The sequence below is a fragment of the Hemiscyllium ocellatum genome, chromosome 18, assembly GCF_020745735.1.
Source record: "Hemiscyllium ocellatum isolate sHemOce1 chromosome 18, sHemOce1.pat.X.cur, whole genome shotgun sequence".
NCBI classification, from domain to species: Eukaryota; Metazoa; Chordata; class Chondrichthyes; order Orectolobiformes; family Hemiscylliidae; genus Hemiscyllium; species Hemiscyllium ocellatum.
The window spans coordinates 31,952,502-31,975,600 of NC_083418.1; the positions used below are offsets into that span (position 1 = coordinate 31,952,502).

Sequence of the window (23,099 nt, forward strand, 5' to 3'; positions counted from 1 at the left end):
TTGAAGTCCAATTTGTTTGTGTTAATTACCTTTTTAGTCACTACTCAAGCTTCAAACTTCAATTTGTTATTCATAAAGGCAAAGACTGATTTTTAGGGGTAGTCAACATGGCTTTGTGCATGGGAAATCATGTCTCTCAAACTTGAGTGAGTTTTTTTTTTGAATCATCCTGTTTTTGGTGATTGACTTTGTATAACACCTAGTAACCAGACTCACTGGCAAAGTGCTTTGAAACCTTTTAAGAATTTTCTGCAAGGCTTCAGCTTTTAAGCTGCATAGTTCATTTACGCAAACGTTAGTACCATATCTGAAAGTTTGTGACCGTTGTTGTAGTCAAGGGTGGTAGAAGATGAAAACTGTCCAAATGTAAAAGATGCACTTAGTACAGGAATATTTCCCACCGTGCTTAAGTCTTTATTTTTAAATATGCCTTGGTGGGGGGGGCGGGGGACTGTTTGCCAGACTGTTTTGTCTTATACTCAACCTGGTATTCTTGCAAATTTGTTCTTGGGGAAAGCGACATGTAAGTACTGTGTGTGTGAGAGAGGAGAGTGCTGACTGGATAGCAAATGTGCTCTTGTTAGAGGTCTTGCCATGATAAATGCAATAAATAATGATGGTTGACTGTTCCCTGCCAGGCTTTGTTTAAATCTTAAACAGGCTAATTGTCCTGACCAGAATCAATGATAAATGATCTTATGAACAGGATGCATTTTTGTCTACAATGCATTCAAACTTTTCAAACCAACTATGAACACCACATTTGAACCTGAGATTCGTTTTGTACAGTAACTAAAAGATAAATAGTGTAAACAAGTTGAATTTAATTGAGAGAAATATGGTCACTAAAATAGGACTGAGAACCTGGTTGTCATGACTTTTATGGAGTTGAAATGGGCAAAGTGCGTGTACATGTTCTCTTGCCTCTAAAGAATAGGGCCCTATGTATTAATATGCAGCTTCCAGTACAAGTATGTGCCACACTGCATGCCTGACCATCCTAAATTAACAACATAACTTTATGCACACAAGGGATAATTCAAGTGCGGAATCTATGTTGGATGCCTGTGTTGCAAGTTTTCTAAACATGATCAATACCTTGTTAAATACAAATAGTTGAAGAAATATGCTGTTGGATATGGTCTGCTAGTCTTTAGAATGTATGGTCTACATACCTAAGTCTATTGTGATCTAGATATTTTCTAAAACATCTGAAACAGGTGGGACTTGAACCTCTGCCTCCTCGGTCTGGACTAAGTGATTATATTCCACCATAGCAGCTGAGACAAGCTGACATTTTCAAAGAATAGATATTTCTAAAGGCCCACACTACTTTTATTTTCTTTTTTAAAAAGTCAGTTTTGTAATGTTGATGAATTTTATAGTACTACTTTAAAAAGAAAATTCCAGGATGCTGCTCCAAATTTTTGCCCAGAACTGATAAGCTCTTCGCACAACCTCTAAGGGAACCTGATCCATAGGGAGTGGTACAACGAAGAAGTGGCCAGGAGAACCAAGGTTTAGCATCTCAAAGTTACTCAATTTGTAAAGCGTTTATACTTTTTTGGCCAGCTTGCACATTAATTCAAAGATCTCCTTTTTTCTTTCGACAAGCTGACTACTTCCTGAGAGTGATTTGCTTCTCTCATTGTATTCCTGTTTCAGTCTCTGTATTTCTTGTCTGCATCTGTACCTTCACATTCCCAGTTCCTTTGCTGTAGTTCTTTTTGCCTCTGGTTCTTCTTTTGTGTCTTTCTCATGTGGTGTCTGTGTTTCAAAATACCTTCCATTCGTGAACTCAAATCATGTGGACCAGTATATGTTAATATCTAAGAAATGTACAATTGATCACTTTGCAGTTGATGCAACTTGCTTGGTCCTTTTTTGAATATATGAAATAGAAGCCAAATTAGACCATTTGTCCTTCAAACCTGCTCAGCCATTCAGGACAAGAATTGCTAATCTGTTTGCTTTGAATTCTACATTCACATCTACCCCATAACCTTTTTTATATTTTAAAAAAACAAAACCTTTAGATTCCCCTGTCTAACATTTTTTTTTTATCCACTCCTGTCGTAAAAAGATTTCATAATCCCATCTCCATCATTTTGTGAAGCTGTGTTCCAAAGTACCACAACACTTGCGGAAAAGGTTTTCCTCCTCTCTAGCCTGAAAGGGCAACTGCCAATTTTAATTCTGCACTGACCCGTATGAGGAAACATCATTTCTGCATCCATCTTGTCAAGATTGTTCAGGATCCTGTTTCGTTCATTCAAGTCTCTGTCATTCTTAAATCTGCAGTGGAAACAAGGTCAGACCTTCAAAGTCAACCCACTCCTTTCAAACATTTATCTTGTAAGCCATCTCTAATACACTTACATCACTTAAATAAAAATACCATAGCTGTATATCATGTTCAAGATTTGGTCCAATGATGTCCTGCATAATTGAAGCATAATCTTTTTAAACAACTAAAGCATTTTGTTCCGTTCCCCTCCGAAAGGACAAGCTTTCTTGATTGCATACTGTACCTGCATAATAACTCCTGCACCAGAATGCCCAAATCTCTCTGCACCTTTGGAATTTCTGCAGTCATTCTCCAATTAAGATGATCTACTTTTTCATTCTTTCCTGCTGAAAGGATCAACTTCACATTTTCTCACATCAGATTCCTCCAATTCTTTTTCTCACCCATTCAATTTATATCCATCTGTAACCTCCTTAGTCTTCACAGCTTAACTTTTTCCTCCTGGTCTTTGTGTTCTGTAAATATATCTGCCATGTTTTTGCTCCCCTTATTTAAGTCATTCATGGAATTTGATCTTTAAGAAAAATGTTGAAGCCACATCACGTTGTTAATCAGCAAGGATCCATTTTATGCATAATCTATTTTGTCAGCTGTACTTATATCCATGCTTGTTATCCCATACAATTTGTTTTTATTTGCCACATTAATCTTTGTGGCACCATATCCAATGCCTTTTTAAACCCAAATGTTGTATGCGTCCTGTGTTCCTTCATTCACCATGCATATTGTTCCCTCCGGTCAGTTAGCTCAGTTGGATGAATGGGCTGGTTCATGGCACACTTACTGTATCAGCTGTCCACCTTCTTGACCCCCTCCTTCACTTGAGGTGTGGTGACCCTCTGGTTAAACCAGTCATTTCTCTGAGAGGGCAGCCTAGGCTGTGCTAGCACTGTGGTAACTACTTTCCCTCCAGAAAAGAAATTTGGTTAAACATGACTTCCCTTTGAAACCATGCTGACTCTTCCAATTTAACTTGGGCTTTTTAAAGATATATATAAATTTTGTTTAGTTTGGAAACGTGATTGGCATGGACTAGTTGGATGGAAGGGTCTGTTTCAGAGATATTTGACTAAGTGCACATCCATAATCTCTCTAACCAATTTGTAACATCTTCCTTACAACGGATATCTAGTTAACTGGATTTCAGATTCCTGTTTTCTACAACCTCCTACTTGAATAGAGAAATATACTTTGCTACTTTCCAGTCCACAGAAACCATTCCTGAATATAGAGATTATGGATTGGGGATGGGGAATAGATTCTTCAGGTCCATTGCTTTTTCACAGCCGTGGTAAAGAAATTGCAACTTTTATTTCCTGTAATGCTTTTAGGGTATAGAGTTATGTTTTTTGTTTTCAGGCTAATAAATGGAGCACAAAACATTGCCTCTTGTGCACCTTCAAAAGTGATGGAAATAAATATAAAAGTTCTAGAGCTGGCCACATCATGCCTTTTGCTGCAAGGGTATCATGGTTTAAGGAGGAAGTCTAGCACCATTATCTTGGGACAACTACTGATGGAACTATCTATATTCTTGCATCTCAGAATTGCAGCTGCTGTAGGAGGCAGTGCAAGAGGCAATACAAAGTTGAGAATTAATTACCTATGTAATTGAAGGTGATTTGTTATTTTTGTCAACTTTCTATCTCAACTGACAGAAGAAATTCAACAACTTGGTACAGTATATGACTGAAGAAAGTACGCTAATTTTTGGCAAAAGCATCTGAATCCAGATCCTGGAAATATAATTGCATCATTGAGATTGGACAGATGATTTCACTTTTATCTGGGCTGCTAAGGATCACTTCAGCTGCTTTGATGAAAGTTACATGTAAATAGAGGAGATAGGGATGGATTGTCGGCCATTCGAGCCCTCGTGCCTACTCTACTAATCTTTTAATACAGGTAGCCCCCACTATCTGAAAATGGAACATTCCCCGGAAACCTTTCGTAAGCCAAAAATGGTGTGAAGCGAAGGTGCATGATTTATATGGGACAACATTGCTTTTGTTTGTGTAAAAACAAAAATCCTCTTTTGGATTTTCAAAAACAGGTACTAATGTAGGTCTTTCATAAAAGCAAAATTATGCAAAGTGAATGTTCGAAAAGCAGGGAATTCCTGTATTATGGATGATCATGGAGCTCAGTATCTAAATTTTACATCGCCCCACCAAATATCCCTTGATTCCTCCAGCTGTAACAGCTTTGTTACCTCCTTGAAAACACTATTTTGGCCTCACCACTTTGTGGTAATGATATGAATTCAACAGGATCACAATCCTAGATGAAGAAAGTTCTCCTCATCTCAGTCCTAAAAGGGGTACCCCTTATTTTTCAACATGATCCCTCATCTGGGCTCTCCCGCCATCAAACATTTAACCTGTCCAATCCCTTTAAAATTCATAAGTTTCTCTGCAATTCACCCTCATTCTTCTAAACTCCAGTGAGTACAATCTTAACTGACTCTTCTTTCCTTTTGCGTCAGTCCTGCCATCCCAGGACTCGAGTAGTGAGCAACATTTTCGGCAAAGGTTGTTAGATGTGATTTTGGGCTGAAAATTCCTTGGCTGAGTTGACATCCTTTCTTTTAGCTTCAAGTTAGGGGTGATGTAGTGGCTCAGTGGTTAGCACTACTGCCTCTCGGTGCCAGAGACCAAGGTTCAACTCCAGCCTTCGATGACTGTGTATGTGGATTTTACACTGTTTTTGTGGGTTCTCTCTGGGTGTTCTGGTTTCCTCCTACACGCAAGGTTTGCAGGCTAGATTGATTTGCTATGTGAAAGAGTTATGGGAATGGTGTGGGTCTGGATGAGATGCTCTTTGCAGAGTCCAATGGGCCAAACGGACTGCTTCCACACTGTAGGGATTCTATGATCAGCCACCAAACACTGCTATGTGATTGTGATAAAGTTGCCCTTCTCACTTATTGGAAACTTGTTGCTTCCTCCTTTTTTTTTCTTTTGGTTTGTCACGTTTGTACAGTGCTGCAAGTAATTTGTAACCCTTTTGCAAAATGAGTTTTAATGTAATGTTTTTGGATAAGTTCAGTGCTCAATATAGAGATGGAAGGTTTAGTCTTTGGGTGGTGCAGTGGCTCAGTGGTTAGCGCTGCTGCCTTGCAACAGAGTCCCAGGTTCGGTTCCAGTCTCAGGTGACTGCCTGTGTGGAGTTTGTACATTCTCCCCATGTCTGCATGGGTTTCTTCCAATGCTCTGGTTTCCCCTCACAGATGTGAAGGTTAGGTGAATTGGTCATGCTAAATTGCCCCAAGGATTCAGGATGTGTAGGCAAGGTGCATTAGTCAGGGAAAGTGTAGAGTAATAGGAGTAGGGGAATGGGTCTGGGTGGATTACTGTTTGGACAGTTGGTGTATACTTGTTGGGCCAAATGGGGGCTTGTTTCCTCATTGTAGGGATTCTATCGTTGAGTCTCAAAGCTGAAAATGAAGGAATGGTTCCAAATATGTATTACCATTGTTTTATGGTGGTCTTTACTACGAATGGGCATCAAAACAGAAAATAAATCATACTTTCTTGGTCTAGTCCCTTCATCAAGTTTCCCTCCTTCTGTTCCCCTTATGTTATGATTTGGAGGAGCAGCAAGAACTGGCACTTGTGATTTGAAGGAGTTGGTGCATTTATTCTGGCTGGTATTGCTGCTGTCATACCAGGATTCTTTTGGCTGCCCCATGACCAATTGTGTTGCATTCTCCTCCTTGGCCACATTGCAAAGACGCGGAGGAGGCAAATGGACCTAACAATGAGACCAGGAGCAGAGCTGGGGGTAGCTGTAATTTTGGTGTCTCCCTGCTCTTGACCTGGATGTTGTACATGCAGATAGGATAGTGGGGGATTTGGTTGATCTTTCACCTTTGTCATTGGGATAGCATAGGTGAATTTGGGTGTTGTTTTGAAGGGAAGTGAGAGCTAGATAGACTTTGCATGAGTGCTAGTTCATGGGGATGGGAGTTTGGAGTCTGGGTCTGGAGCCATGCATTGTCTGATTGGTAGCTTGGTGCTGCAACATTAGTTTGTCAATTTCCTTTGTAGTTTTTGGACCTGTGAAAATTAGTAGCAATGTCTGTTTTGAAGTGTGTGCTGAAAACATACATAGTGAAGGGAAAGAAATGTGAAATAGAACAAAACCAGGCCCAGTGCAAGCAGGTGGAACTAGTTTTAGTTTGGGAGCATGGTTGGGGTGGACTGGTCGGATGAAAGGGCCTGTTTCTCTGCTGTATGATGAGTCTGCACCCTCCAAAACATGTATTATTTGTTTTCAGTTATATTTTAAGTGATTGTATATGAGATGCATTTCATGTCAAAATTTTCATTTTGGAAATAGGAAGGGAAATGTATTCATTTCAAATTATTTTATAAAACCTGTTTTGTAGAAACCAAATACCAAGACCTGGCTCATGGATATCAAGTTTTAAGGAATTAATTATTAATCTTGCTATATATTCCATCTAAAGATAATACTTTCTGGATTTTAAGGATATGTCACCATGTGACTATGACCTAACACAGGAGTTAGTGAGCATGAAAATGATGCCCTTTAATCAAAAGAGTGCCCTCCGGGTAATTTCAAAAAGCAATCCTGAGGAAAGAAAATTATTTTGATTAATCCTGGATAACTTTTAAACAGAAAAGTAGATTCATTTCATGTTGTTTTTGCAATATCTTTTTGAGATGGCCATAAAGTGGCTTAACCTAAAAATGTAATGTGTGTTTTGGAAATAAATTCAATGAGTTGTAAGTTGTATTAAATTGCAAGTTTCTTCCACTTGTCAGAAGATTTCTATGGCATACCTTTTTTTATCAAAAGGCTTAACAGTATTTGTTCTGATCTTTAATTCAAAATGTTGAAAATTATAGCAAATTTGAATGTTTTGTCATTGCAGTGTTGAAGTGACTGAACCAAATCAAAATCAACCAGTCACATTGGTAGGTATCAGTCAAGTTGTATTGCTCTTCTAATCTTTTTACATTTACCTTCTATAGTAATTAGCGATGTGAGCAATCATGCAAACCACACCTTTTTTTTTGAGTTGTTCTATTTATCTGCAGGGTCCTGAAAAGCAAGGTCCTCGATGCACTAGAAATGCCGCAAAAATTGTGAAGGCCGACCTTGAGAATGTGTCTCGGCTGCAAGCTTGTAGAAATTCACCCAAGTTTCAGGGAAAAGGTTTGTGGTAAATTTTTTTTTTTAAAAGTTCAATTTTACTTTTGAAAATCTCACCATAGTTATATGGTTTTGTTTTGAGATGGTGTTCTTGCTAATTTTTTAAAAACTGGAAATTTGTAGAATGTGTTGAAGCTTGTCAAAAGTCAAGCCAGGAAAAACCGTCAGATACTGAACTAATGTGAGGCAATAATGATTTCAAACTCATGCTTTTGGATGGATTGTCACCTCCAAGAGGATACGGAAAAGCTGCGCACAATGAGCAATTAAGCGGAGTGGCTTTGTTTTAATAAAAATAACCATTTTGCAATGCTGCAGCCATACTGTGTGCTTTGAGATATTGTTTACTGAGTAGTCATCATTGCAACCTCAAATTAATTTGTTGAAGGTCAGCAATGCTGCTTTACATTGTGAAGCCTATATTGGGTACAGTGATTGTGCACTTTCCTGTGTATTGAAATGTACCAGCAAAGTCTATTCTTCCTGGAATGCAGTGGTTAGCACTGCTGCCTCACAGCACCAGGTTCCCAGGTTTGATTCCAGCCTCTGGTGACTGTGCAAACTCCACACGGACATACTCCCAGTGTCTGCATGGGTTTCCTCCGGGTGCTCTGGTTTCCTCCCACAGTCAAAAGATGTACAGGTCAGGTGAGTTGGCCATGTTAAATTGCCCATAGTGTGACGTGCATTAGTCGAGGGAAATGGTCTGGGTGGGTTACCTTCAGAGGGTCGGAGTGGACTTGGGCCTAAAGGCCTGTTTCCACACTGTAGGGAATCTATTCTAACCTAAAATCTCCTGATGTAGGGCAATCATTACAACTTGAATCTTCAAAGTGCTGCTGGACTAAGGGTTTTCTTCAGCATCTTTGTATACTTCTCTGTGCCAAGTGTATGCCTTACATGGACTTATCCGTGCATGTGAGCAATCCAAATATTTTGTCCAAGTGTATGTCTTATCTGGTAGAGTCTGCTGTTGCTGACCTCCCTCCATTTTAATTCTTGGCAGACCTGCATGACTCAGCATAGTTCTGTTCACATAACAGGCCATTGCCAAACCTGAGGTTCCTGTTATCCTCAGTCTTAGCCAACGCCATCCTATCCACATACGATGCAAACTTCAAAGAATTATGTACCTGAGCCCAAGGTCTCTGTTCTACAATACTATCATTAATTGTCTTGCCCTTTTTTGTTTTTTTTACCAAAATGCAGCACCTCGTTTATCCAAATTAAACTCCCTGTGCCACTCCTCAGCCCACTAACCCAGTTGATCAAGATCTCTGTAATCTTAGCTACCCTTCACTTCCACTATACCATCAATTTTGGTGTCATCTATAAACTTACCAGCCGTGCCTCCGATGTTCTCATCCTAATACTTGCATAAAATGGCAGACAAAAGTGGACCCAGCACTGGTCCCTGTGAAACTGCTGGTCGTAGGCCTCCAATCAAAAAACACGATTCTCTATCACCACCCTCTGGATTAATAGCAGGAGACAATTTGCAAGCTCACCCTGAATATGATTGAGCTTTATTAATTTGCCTAACATACGATTGTCAAAGGCTTTACTAACGTCCAATTAAACAGTATCTTCTACGCGGTCATCATTTATCTTTTGGTTTGTTTTGAAAGAAAATAACCATCAAGTCTGAGATAGGATTTCCCTTGAACAAAACCATGCTGGCTATCTCTCATCATTCCTTGTCTCCAAATGTGCACAAGGTAAGCTTGTTCAGAATCGCCTGCAACAGCTTACCCACCACTGATCCAGAGTTCTGAACAACTCCACTGGGCTTTCCATACATCCCCTTTTTAAATGAAGGCATAAAATTAGTCACTGTCCAGTCATCCAGCATCTAACCCATTGGTATAGGTAACATAAATATTTCTGCAAGAAGCCCCACAATTTCATCTCTAACTTCCCACAATGTCCTGGAATACACTAGATCAGGTGCTGGAGATTTATCCACTTTGATACAGGGCAACTCGTGTATCTGCAGATAGTGTTACTGCCGTTTCAGTTACCCACCGTTTACTGCAGCCCCAACGCATTACAGCAATCATTTCCAGGGCCTGCCGGAAATGAATGGGTTCGCTCTTACCTCCAGTTTCTGGCTTCCGCCGTAGGTCTCGGAACATATCCCATGTGGGTATGAGGGACTACTGTATTTTCTAAGACTTCTAGGATTTCCTCTTCTGAAATGTGAACTATTTTCAAAACATCAATGTTGGAGTTCTCTAGCCTGTATAGCTTTCTCTTTTAGGAGTTGAATTTGGGAAACATTCCTAATTTGGGTGAATCAGTAATCTTGAAGAGCATGATGCTGGAATAGCACAGCCAGTCAGGCAGCATGCGAGGGACAGGAGAATCTATGTTTCAGGCATAGGCCCTTCCTATGGAATCAGATTCCATAGGGTTGTTGACAAGAATTTAGCGTGCATGCCAAATTTAGTTGCAGAGTAACAGGATGACACATGGGCACGCACACATGCAAAGAGACCCCTTCGTTGCTCCAAGGTACTAAGTTATAGTCAGAAGTGACTATTGCATTCGTGCACAAGAAATAGATTTATGCCCAAAATGACGATTCTCCTGCTCCTTGGATGCTGTCTGACCAGCTGCTTTTCCACACTCTTTGACTGATCTCCAGCATCTGCAGTCCTCACTTTCTCCTGAATTAGTAATATACCAATATTTGTGCACTGTGCCATAAAATTTGAGCTTTAAAACAATTTTGCTTCCAAGATTTGAGGTTTTTTTGGAGTCAATTCATTTTTGGCCGTTTTGGACAGCTATTTTCTGGATGGATATACTTATAAACGAGAAATCTGTCTGGCTACTGAGGTGACTGTATTAGCAATCTGTTAACTGATCTATGTGAAAAGATAGCAAAATAAAAATGGGCTGGTAAAATCATAGCTGTTCCTTTCTTGTGCAAGAATGCAATAGTCACTTCTGACTATAACTTGGTTTACTGGAGCAATGAAGGAGCTTAGTTTCATGTGTGTATCATTCTGTAACTCTGCAACTAATTTCGATGGGCATGCTAAATTCTTGTCAACAACCCCATGGAATCTGATGCCACTTCCAGATTTTTAACCTTGTCTGGGGTCATGTTCCTGTTGAGCTGTGCAGGTACCCTGAGGCTCCTGTTACAATCTTGGCATGCCTTCTGGTGTGCTGACATTGCATTGCAAACCTGAAAAATCAGAGTGATGAAGTCATTTCAATTCCCACCTGATTGATACTAAGTCGGAGTTGAGAGAGCATTGGAATGCAAGTTATGATTTGAGATTTAATGGTAGCTTTGAAACTGGATGACCATAACAATCAGAATAGATCACTTTGCCTGTTTCTTGGTATGTTGATTATTTGTTTTATAACTCCATAGATAGCAGCAATTCTGATGAACTGAATTCTGACAATCAGAGGCTTGGGTGAGTTTGTGAAGATGATTTGTATGTTTGGTTTCAACTGAATGGTGAGTTTAATGTCCTGAAATTAAATATAGCACATGACCAACATTACAATGATTTGCATTTATAACTGAATACCAAAATACAAAAATCCTTTTGCATATTTCACGTTTTGTGTGAAGAGGGAGTGGGCTAAGAGATTCTACTGTGGTAATAGTTTGTAAATGGTTTGCAGATCAATGTTCTCTGACAGTGAGGCCATTATTGCAAATATAGTTAAACAACAGCCTGCCCATCTAAGTTCTGAGTCTGTGGCTATGACTGTCCCAGGCACACTGTCGCCATTAAAACATAGATTTGGAGGAAGCCATTCAGGCCTTCAAGTCTGCTTTGCCATCCATCACGATCATGGCTGATCATCCAACACAATAGCCTAATCCTGATTTCTCCCCATAAACCCTGGTTCTAATCGCCCGAAGTGCTATATCTAGCCACCGCTCGAATACATTCAATGTTTTGGCATCAATTACTTCCTGTGGCAATGAATTTCACAGCCCCACCACTCTTTGGATGACGAAATGTCTCCTCCATGTCTGTCCTAACTGGTCCACCCCATTCCTGAGTATATCCTGTTCCATCAATAAAACTGACTCCCCAAGATGGTGGCATTGAGCGTGTTTTCTTTTGTTGTTGGGAGAGAGTACCTCTGGAGTACTCAACACTTGACTCTGGACCCCTGTGGAATCTTGTAGCATTAAGTCAAGGTAAGGTAAACCTTGTGCTGATTTAACCTGACCCCAGCATCTTGGATAGCTTTCAGCCAATTCAGTAAACTGTGACAAAATGGATCAGCTGAAGGCACTGGATATGAGAGGCTAATGATCCTGGTAGCATTCCAGCAGCAGCAATGATGATATGCTCTAGAATTTGCCATGTTCCAGTACTGCTACAACACTAACAAGTACCAACAGCATGGAAATTTGCCTAGAGATGACCTGTTCATGAAGCAGGACAAATCTAATCTGGCAAATTATTGCCCTGTCAGACTGCATTTAGTCAGCAATAACCTGCTTGTTGATCATCTGTTTGGGTTTTGACTCCTGACCTTATTGCAATCTTGATCCAAACATGAACTAAACGGCTGAATTCCAGAGCATTTGACCAAGTGTGTCATCCAGAGGGGATGACATGGTGGCTCAGTGGTTAGCTCTGCTGCCTGTCCGTGCAATGGACCTAGGTTCAAAGAGTAACCCAACCAGACCCATTCCCCAAACCTATTACTCTATACTTTAACCCTAACTAATGCACCTAAACTACACATACCTGAACACTCTGGGCAATTTAGCATGGCTAATTCACCTTTCCTACATAAATTATATTTGTGGGAAGATGTGCAAACTCCACAGATGGTCGCCTAAGGCTGGAATTGAACCCGGGTCCCTGGCGTTGAGACAGCAGTGCTAACCATTAAGCCACCTTGACCACCCCCCCCCCCGACTCTTTGGAGCACTACCATGATACCACAACAGCTCCAAGTTCCTCCGGGTAGTGTCCTTGGCCCAACCATCTTAGTTTGTTTATCTAATTCCTTATCTCAATCATTTAAGATTGGAATTGGGCATGTGTTTGCTGATTGCACATTTGCTGAAGCAGCCGGGTCCATGTGCAACAAACCACTTGATTGGCACCTAACCCACCACCTTCAATGCTTGCTTCTATCACTGATACACAATTGTAAATGCATGTATCCTCCTGAAGATGTATTGCAGCATCACATCCATGTTCTTCACAAGGATTTTCCAAACTTATGACCTTTTCAGCTGAAAGGCAAGCACACGTAGGAACAAGATTACATGCAAGTTTCCCTCCAAACAGCACACCATCATGCCTGGCCATTCTATCACCATTCTTTAATAGATAAAAATCAGCACGGGAATAGGCCTTTCAGCCCACCAAGCCTGAGTCAATACATACCTTTTTAAACTTAATCTTTTGCCTCGGTGATGTCCATATCCCCCTCTTTCCTGCCTTTTCTTGTATCTATCAAGTGACCTCTTAAATGTTGCTATTGTATCTCCTTCTGCCACCTCTGGTGTATTCTGGGTGCTGACCACTCTCTGCAGACTATCTGCAATCTCCTCCAAACTTGCCTCTTGTATCTCCTTTGAAATGTTTCCCCTTTTTTTAATCCTAAACCTCTTGTCCACCAAGTAATTGATATTTCTACCTGGTGGGGCGCTCTCTCCTCAGCACTCCAACTATCCAATCTGTGTGCCTCTCAATTTTGTAAACTTCAGACAGGTCACATCTTAGCCTTCAGCATTCAAGTGAAAACAAACCAAGTTTTTTTCCAATCTTTCATGGCAATCCTGGTAAACTGTTTCTGAAAATTGTCCAAAGTCTCCCCATCCTTCTGGTCGTGTGGTGACCAGAACTATACGCAATATTCTAAATGTGGCTACTGTACAGCTGCAACATGACTGTGTTCCAATTTTTTTTGTTAGTTTATTTTTTTCTTTCTTCGTTTTCCTATGCCCTAACTGAGGGCAAGCATGCCATATGCTGCCTTGACCCCCTTATCCACTTTTGTTGCCACTTGCTGGGTACTGTGGACCTGAATGGTGAGATCTTTCTGTATGTTAATGCTCCAACGGTTGTACCATTTACTGTATACTTCCCTCATATTAAATGTTCCAAAATCCATCATTGCTTTTTTCCTTTACAGCTTAAGTTGCCACCCATCTCCACACCTATATCTGCTGTATCCTTGGCTAATCCTCCTCACCATTCCCAGCGCCCCAGTCTTTGCCTGCAAACTTACTAATCAGACTATCTGCAATCTCCTCCAAATCATTTTGTACATATTATAAACAATAGGGCTCCAGGCACTGATCCTTGTCACAGACCTCCAGTTAGAAAATACCCTTTCATTGTTGCAGTCTTCTATGACCAAGCCAATTCTGTATACATCTTAATAGCTCACTGTGGATGTGACTTCACCTTTTTTATACCAGCCTGCCATGAGGGACTTTGTCAAATGCCTTGCTAAAGCCCATGTAGGCACCATCCTCCATCATGCGTCATCTATTATTGGTGCCTGTCTAGCTTTGCAGGTGACCTTGTAGAGATTTATAAAATCGTGAGGGGCATCGCTAGGATGAATAGCAAGGCCTTTTTCCTAGAGCAGGGGAATCCAAAACTAGAGGACAACTGTTTTTAAAGTGAGGGGAAAAAGATTTAAAAGGGACCTGAGGGGTATCTTTTTCATGCAGAGAGTGGTGTGTGTATAGAATGAGCTGCCAGAGGAAGTGGTGGATGCTGGGACAATTACAGCATTTAAAAGGCATCTGGAATGGTATATGGATAGGAAGAGATATACAGGGCTATAGGCCAAAGGCTGGCAAATGGGACTAGATCCGATTGGGATGCCTGATTGGCATGGATGAATTAGACCAAAGGGCTTGTTTCCATGGTCTGACTGAGTCTATAGCTTGAGGCCTGACCAGCACAAAGCCATGCTGTCAATCCCTAATAGGTCCACGTTTTTCCAAATTTGAGTAAATCCTGTCCTTTAAAAGTCTTCTACAATAATTTCCTTAACACCGATGTAAAGGTCAATAGTCTGATTTGTCCGATTATCCCTTTGTGTCCTCCCCATACCCCCAATTTTAAAAAAAAACAAAGAACAATATTGGCTATTCTGAAGTCCTCTGGGACCTCTCCTGTGACTAAAGAGTACCAAAGACTTTTATACAATGTCTAAGCTGTTTCCTTTTTCCAATATTCTGGGATAGATCCCATCAGGTCCTGAGTCTTTGTCTGCATCAATGTTTTTCAAAGCACCCTACAGTGTAATCGCCTGTGCAATCTTTGGGGAGGGAAAAAGTTCTGATTCTTGGTCAGGGCTAGAGAAAGGTGTAGTTTTGTTGAACTGAATTTTGAAACAATGGCAGATTTTTAATATTGTTTAATAATCCCCTCCTATCTGAATAAAATTTCAGCAGTCTTGAGCATATAGTTTGGTTTCTGTTTGTGAATGAACAGAAATAAACTATTTAATGTCCTTGAATGAAAATGGTCCAGTAAAAATGATACTAGTTAAGCCTGAATTGATAATATCAAACAATAACCTGTGTTTAAGAAATATAATGTTACACTTTGCACCATTTTATCAGCTTGAATCATGTTTTGATCATTTAGTTTGGAACATTATTGCCCTTTAAAATTTACTCTTTCTCCGATGCAAAAATAATTACAGGCAAGGCGCTGAAAATGTGCATAATCATGCTGGGGTGTTGAATTGTGACGATTCTCTGCCAAGAAAGAAGACTGCTTCCCCATCTTGTCCTCCAAGTAAGGTTAGTCTTGGAAGCAAAACTTTCCATGATATTTGCACTACTTAATGTTTAAAAAAAAATACCTGTTTACCCTCCTATCTGCTTAGTGGAAATCAGTGGCACATTCTTGATTTCATTCACATTTTAGTCTTGTGACAACCATTTTGATGGTCTCTTGTTCCAACATAACTTAAAATAAGGTGAAAGATTTTAGACCCTGATTATCCTTCTGTGCTAGTTCTGTAGCAGAACAAAATTCTTCTGTTAACTCTACTTCAAGTTTGAAATATTTCAGCACTTTCATTTTTTTAAATTTGTATTATTTTGAAAGACATATCCTTAGTTTCCTATTTGTATTTGAGCCCTGGACTTCTCTCTATATTCTCGTAGCCCTCAATCTTTTTTGTTTTAGTCCCAATCTTCTTTTTAACCAGACATTATTTCTATTCCTGGAAGTGATACTGGCAAGTTGCCTCTGAACCTGTCCCTGACATTGTTGTTCTCCCTACATTTTTTTTTCTCTCTGCAAGATTTGAATAGTCTTATTGAATTTTGAATTGAAGTCTCCCAATACCTGCAATCAATATTGGCCTAATTGACACATGGTTAACTGATTTAACTTTGCCCTTCAAGGTTGTTCCATGCTCAAAAATGTTGTCAATTTGTTGTCCAGGCTCTGCTGATTTATTCTTTTTCATTCAGCATTTTAGGATACATTCTGTCAAGTCCTAATGCTTTTTCCACAACTTTCTCAGTATTTTGTCTGTAGTTAGCATATTGACTAACTGCTCTTTTTGAGCTCTTTTATTTTCAAGCCATTATGGTGGCTCAGTGGTTAGCCCTGCTGTCTCACAGCGCCAGACCTGGGTTTTGATTCCAGCCACTGGTGACTCTGTGTGGATTTAGCACCTTCTCCCAGTGTCTGTGTGGGTTTTCTCCAGGTTCTCCGGTTTCCTCCCCACAATGCAAAGATCTGCAAGTTAAGTGATAGTGTTCAGGGATGTAGAGGCTAGATGCATTAGTCAGGGATATATTTTAGAGTAATGTGGTAGGGGAAATGGGTCTGGGTGGGTTACTCTTCAGAGGGTCAGTGTGGACTTGTTGGGCCAAATTACCTGTTTCCACACTGTACAGGTTCTATGATCATTATGATCAATGATTTCGGATGTTAGTTTGCTCCGAGATGGAAAATTTTGTTTTTGGGCGTTTTGTCACCGTACTAGGTTACGTTATCAGTGAAGTGCTGGTTATGTCCTTTTTATTTATTTATGGGTCTTGATTTCTTAAGATGAGTGATATCATTACCAGTTCTTTTTTTCAGTGGGTGATAGATTGGGTCCAAATCAGTGTGTTTATTGACGGAGTTCTGGTTGGAATACGAGGCCTCTCGGCATTCTCGTGCAAGTCTTTGTCTCTGTTTGGCTTATCCTAGGATGGATGCGTTATCCCAGTCAAAGTGGTGTCCTCCTTCATCTGTAAGCAAGGATACTAGTGATATTGGGTCATGTCTTTTTGTGGTTAGTTGGTGTTCATGTATCCTGGTGGCTAGCTTTCTGCCTGTTTGTCCGATTTGTAGTGTTTGTTTGTCTGTCATTTACAAAATACCATACAAAGCTCTTTATCACTTAGTAGCTTTTTAATTTCCTCAGTCTGACTCTGTCAGTATTAACAGGCTTTGAAATACAAACACTTATGTACAGGTTTGGAGCAAATGACCCTTGTTGTCTGATTTTGGGGTTTGTAATCACAATTATTTAATAGACAGTTTACCATTTGCCATCAAGATGACTTTTTGTTTACCACATTAAAAAAATCACAAGGTTAGTTCAGTGAAGCATTGTGACCTCTGATTCTTGTAATCTTTTTTGATTTTCATTTGCTCGAGATTCCTTTTTTTTGTGAAAGGATAGTTATTACTATACAACAGTTAAGTGATGCTAAATGCTGCATAGGAACTACTAAAGATGAAATTTAAAAATTATTCCATTTCAGGGGTACTCCAATTTCCAATGCTGTCAATTTGGTATACTTACTGCAAACTTAGTATTTCACTTCCCTGATCTTGGAGTTTCACCACAAAGTATATTGTCTTATCATTTTTTTTTAGATTAGATTACTTACAGTGTGGAAACAGGCCCTTCGGCCCAACAAGTCCACACTGACCCGCCGAAGCGCAACCCACCCATACCCCTACATTTACCCCTTACCTAACACTACGGGCAATTTAGCATGGCCAATTCACCTGACCCGCACATCTTTGGACTGTGGGAGGAAACCGGAGCACCCGGAGGAAACCCATGCAGACACTGGGAGAACGTGCAAACTCCACACAGTCAGTCGCCTGAGTCAGTGTCATGAGTTCCTGTTGTTCAAATAAAGGTGGTGGTGGTGGGGGCAATAACAAAGAAACAGATTTAAGCAACATTTGATTCATTTTTATTTAAATGAGAACAATGGATTTGGGATCCAACTGTCAATTTCTTGTTTTTGAAAAGATAGATTTTCCTGCAGTTATTAAAAAGTCTGTTGAGCGTATGCCTTTAATTGTCCCTTGTGCGCTTCAGGAAAAGGAGAAGATCTGCCTGAAAAATCTGAAGAAAGAAGTGAGAATACAGAGACGAGAGGAAGAAAAGAAACGCCAATTGGAAGAACTTAAAAAGTAAGAAAATGTTCATTTTAATATGTGCTATTCCAGATGGAGGTTAGTTGCAAAATCTGAAAACATTGTGAAATTATTTCATTGCTATCTGTTTAAATTGTTGTTCACCTTTTTTAATTACAATAGTACTGGATACTAGCCCTACAGTCTCCAGATGTGACCAAAATTTGCAGTCTCTCTAAAAATGATACTCAAAAGCTCCTGAGTCCAGTGCACAATTTGAAGAAAGGTTTTCGATCCTGGTCAACGTGTTTCCTTCCAACATCACACCAAAAGATCCTCATCCATTACTAGAATATTTCAAAGTAATTGTGTATGAAGGACATGGAAGTCTGATGAAAATATTACTTGCAAAGAGGGAATTGAATCTTTTTAATTTTGAAAATTTTAAACACCACTATTAATTATTTCAGTATCCAGAAATCCCTCTGGATCTTGTTTCTTTTCAGTCAGCTTCAGGAGTTTGTTAAAAGTCTCGTTGACTTGATTTACTACATCCTGCAAATTTGGGAATGCCCAAACCTTTGGTCTTAATTATTTCTTGCTACTTTCAAATCCTGCACCACACTGAAGTGAATTCCTTTACACGTGCTGGCGTGAAACTCAGTTAATGAAACCTGCTGGGAAGGAATAAAAGGCATTTGCAGACAATTTTTGCTGAGATGAAGAAAAGTATAGGACAGTTAGTTTATTGTTCCATGCGAATGTGCTTGTTCTCATTGTTATTTTCACAGATTCAAACATATACACGATGCTTTAAATAGTGGATAAACAAATTGGGTTTTGTTTTTTTTTATTTTTTTTATTTGAGAATCAGTGAGGGTTTAGGTGGCACGGTGGCTCAGTGCTTAGCACTGCTGCCTCACAGCTCCAGGTACCCAGGTTCGATTCCAGCATCGGGTGTCTGTCTGTGTGGAGTTTGCACATTCTCCCTCTGTCTGCGTCGGTTTCCTTCAGGTGCTCTGATTTCCTCCCACGGTCTAAAGATGTGCAGGTTAGGTGAATTGACAATTGACCATGCTAAATTGCCTATAGTGTTCAAGAATGTGTGTAGGTTAGGTACATTAGTCGGGGTTAAAAAACTGAGTGATAGGGTCTGGATGGGTTACTGTTTGGAGGGTTGGTGTAGACTTATTGGGTCAAATTGCCTGTTTCCATGCTATAGGGATTCTATGACTTGATTCAAGGGATTAGGAGATGATCTGAAAAATGATTTTTTTTCAAACTGGGAGGGAAAATAAAGTACCTAGATAATTGAAGAAACATACAGCGGCATTTTCTTTTTCAGGAAGTAGCAATTCCCTGCAGATTGTCACTCCAGCCTTTTTTTTTATATAAAAGAAGGGACCTCTGCATTTGAAGAGGTACTGCTCATGGATCCCATCAGCAACACACAGCTGTACATCATTCTGACAGTTACTTTGTGGAACAGAGCTGTAAAATCTCTTAGAAATGAGAACCAAAGCTGTAAACTAAAACTAAAAACTTGGGTGGCAAAATGTTGTGTCCAGATTCCAGTATAGTCAGAGTAACCTGGAAAAGAACAGCCAGTCAGGCAGCATCTGAGAATTTGGAGGGGCACATTCCTAATGAAAGGCTTCTGCTCGAAACAACGATGACTCCTGCTCCTTGGATGCCTGACTGGCTGTGCTTTTCCAGCACAGCGCTTTGACTCTGATCTCCAGCCTCTGCAGTCCCCACTTTCTCCTAGATTCCAATGTTGATAATTTTCTAATGGTTGAACCCTTCAATGACTCTCTTTTTTTGATTCAATAAAATTGAATGCGAATTTTAAATGTGACCACAGATCATGAATGCATACAGGCTTATGTAAATAGGTTTAAAAACAATGACTGCAGATGCTGGAATCCAGATTCTGGATTAGTGGTGCTGGAAGAGCACAGCAGTTCAGGCAGCATCCGAGGAGCAGTAAAATCGATGTTTCGGGCAAAAGCCCTTCTGTATTCCTGATGAAGGGCTTTTGCCCGAAACATCGATTTTACTGCTCCTCGGATGCTGCCTGAACTGCTGTGCTCTTCCAGCACCACTAATCCATAACCATGTAAATACTACAGCAACAAGAACAGTTCAGAGCCTAGACTTTTCTGTAAGTGACTTGCCTTCTCACTCTCTCCATAGCCTTGTAACAAGACAAATTAGGAGTGATGGAACTTCCAGGATAAATCAGCCTGCTTGATTAGCACCATATTTGCTCCCTCCACCACTGACCCTTTTGAAGCAGTAGTGTACACCATCTTCCTTCCTCTGAGTGGACACTATATAACGTAGGTTCTATCATTTTTCTACACATGCTTTTCTGAGTAGAATTTTTGATTTGTTTTGTCCTCTTATAGAAGGAGGCATCTGAGATGTGTTTTGGAAACTCGTTCCCGAGTTGATCAACAAGAGGAGAAAAAGAGAAAAGCTGAGCAAAAGAATTCTCAGATTGATGAAAAGGTACACCATTGTTACTTTTAAAGATGGCTTTCTCATGGGCAAACCAGCTATTGAACAATTGAGTGGGCAGAGAGTGTTCTTTGTTCTCACCACCTCCATCCCCAATAAAAACTCCACTTGGAGATCAGTGTAGCATTCCCATATCTTTTTTTTTTAACAGATGCATGAGAAATGTCTTGCTGAAGAAAGAGCCAAGAAGAAAGCCCCTCCGAGGAAGGAAGAGGCAAAATCCCGAAGGCCACAGGAAGAAGCTCAAAAACAGAAACTTCAGGTGGTATGGTTATGTTACCAGTGAGGTACCTGTTTGTTCACTGTTACTTTTCTGCCCCCCCCCCCATCCCCTCATGCCAGTTCATAGCTGCTACAAAGGAAAATATTTGGTTGCTGGGATCAGACAGCTCACCTGCAGGATGGGTTCTGCAGGAGTTGTTCAGTGTAGTGACCTGACCATCATTACCCACTTCATCAATAACCAGTCTGTGAATTTGTTAAAGTCAGAAAGTGGGGATTTTTGTTTGCAGAATGATCAGTACCATTCCCAACTCTTCAAATACCGAAAAGCAGTCAGGATCTAAATGCGGTAACATCCAGGTTTGGACTGACAAGTGTTAAGTAGTAATTGTGGTTCCAAGAAACTGATATTAACCATCATCAACATGAGAATCTAACTATGGGTCCATGGGTCCTTTAACATTCAATGACATTGCCATCACTGAATCCCCCACTGTCAACATCCTGGGGTTACCATTGACCAGAAACTGAAGTGTAAATGGGTTAAAAACAATGACTGCAGATGCTAGAAACCAGATTCTGGATTAGTGGTGCTGGAAGAGCACAGCAGTTCAGGCAGCATCCGAGAAGCAGTAAGATCGATGTTTAGGGCTTTTGCCCGAAACATTGATTTTACTGCTCCTCGGATGCTGCCTGAACTGCTGTGCTCTTCCAGCACCACTAATCCATAACCATGTAAATACTACAGCAACAAGAACGGTTCAGAGCCTAGAGTTTGCTGTAAGTGACTTGCTGTCTCACTCTCTCTCTCCATAGCCTTGTAACAAGACAAATTAGGAGTGATGGAATATCCAGGATAAATCAGCCTGCTTGATTAGCACCATATTTGCTCCCTCCACCATTGACCCTTTTGTAGCAGTAGTGTATAGCATCTACAAGGTACACTGCAGTAATTTTTTTTTAAAAGATATTTTTATTAGAAATTTAATATTTTGACAGATTTACAAAAATAAACAGAACTTTCAAGCACAAACATTAATATAAAAATAGATCTTAAATATATAATCATCAAAATTCAAAGGAATGATACTAAAGAAGAAAGAAAAACAATGAAACTCAGTTAACTACTAATCTAATCCACAATTATCCAGAGTGTATAGTTGAGTCACTTACTTCCTTCAAACAAGAGAAAATGTTCTCTAATACACTCATAACAGTATAATAAAAAGGAAGCTATTTCCAAACAATAAGAACAAAAAAAAAACATGTTTGAATGGAGATCCTCCCCCTTGTTCTCAGGGGGCCTTACTTCCTTTCTAAAGGTCCACCATATCCTCTCCCAAACAGTGTCCCACCCTTGACCCGGGCGCTCCTTAATAGGATTTAGGTATAATACCGAGCTAGAGTTAACAGTGAGCGCCCCACCCCTCCCCACCCATACCTGAGTATATCTGATAGCATCAATGCCACGTACAAACACACATAACTATAAAATTACAACTCCAACAAATTACAGTTAAGTATAATAACATAAAATAGCAAGGGAAAACAACCCTGCTCCCAGAAGCAAAAGTAAAGTAGAGTAAAGTATCCACTTCTCCCCACGGAGTGTGGAAGAGGCAAGCCAACATAAATTGTCTCTTACGATTTATTTAAACGAGTCTAAAAGTTCCTTAGCCTCTTCCGGTGATCTAAAATTATACTCGGATCCTTTGTGGTTAAAGCATAACGTCGCTGGGTAGCGTAAGGTGTATTGAATATTTAAGTTCCTTAGACATTTCTTCACCTCATCAAACGCCTTCCTCCTTCGTGCCAAAGCCAGGGAGAAGTCCTGAAATAACATAATCTTGGATCCTTCATGGATCATGGCTTTAGGATCCTTTCCAAGATTTCTGGAGGCATCCAGGAGTATCTGCCTCTCCCTATAACTCTGCAGCCGGAACAGGACCGGGCGTGGGCGCTGGTTTGGGCCAGATCCGCGTACTGCGACCCGGTAGGCCCACTCCACCCTTACCCGATCAGTTTCAGCCCCCAGGTTTAAAAGCTGGGGCAGCCATCGCTCCAGAAATGCTGCTAACTGTCCCTTCTCTTCTTGTTCAGGGAGGCCCAGAAGACGGATAGTCTTTCTCCGATTTCTATTATCCAGGTCATCCATGTAGATTTCAAAGGCCCGGACTCTCTGCTCCAGAGCTCGCACCTGTTCTGCAGCTGTTTGTGCTGCAGCCTCGGAGGTCGTGGCCTTTAGCTCCGCCCCCTCCACTCAGCCCTGTAATTCCTCAATAGCCTGGCTGTGCTTTTGTAACTTTTCTTCGAATGAGTTCCATCTCTGTCTGGATTCTGCAATGAAATTGACGAGTGTCGTTTCCAGCCTGGCAATCATCTCTTCAAGGCCTGTTTTTACATCAGCTGCAGCCGAAGGAGGAGAGGAGGGTGGGGGAGGGGTCTTTGTTTTCTGAGAGCTGCGGGATCCCTTTGGTTTACTCATTATCCACTTAATATTAAACTGCTTAAAT

General features: G+C 40.4%; 1 protein-coding gene across 1 annotated transcript in view; it reads left to right on the forward strand.

Annotated features, from left to right (window-relative positions):
* Positions 1-23,099, forward strand: part of LOC132824287 (inner centromere protein-like) — a 63,980-nt gene that overhangs the window by 17,394 nt on the left and 23,487 nt on the right. Inside the window, 7 exon segments of the mRNA XM_060838629.1 lie at positions 3,668-3,866; positions 7,375-7,492; positions 10,878-10,923; positions 15,161-15,260; positions 17,804-17,898; positions 20,253-20,362; positions 20,514-20,629. Coding sequence (XP_060694612.1) covers positions 3,668-3,866; positions 7,375-7,492; positions 10,878-10,923; positions 15,161-15,260; positions 17,804-17,898; positions 20,253-20,362; positions 20,514-20,629 — 784 coding nt within the window.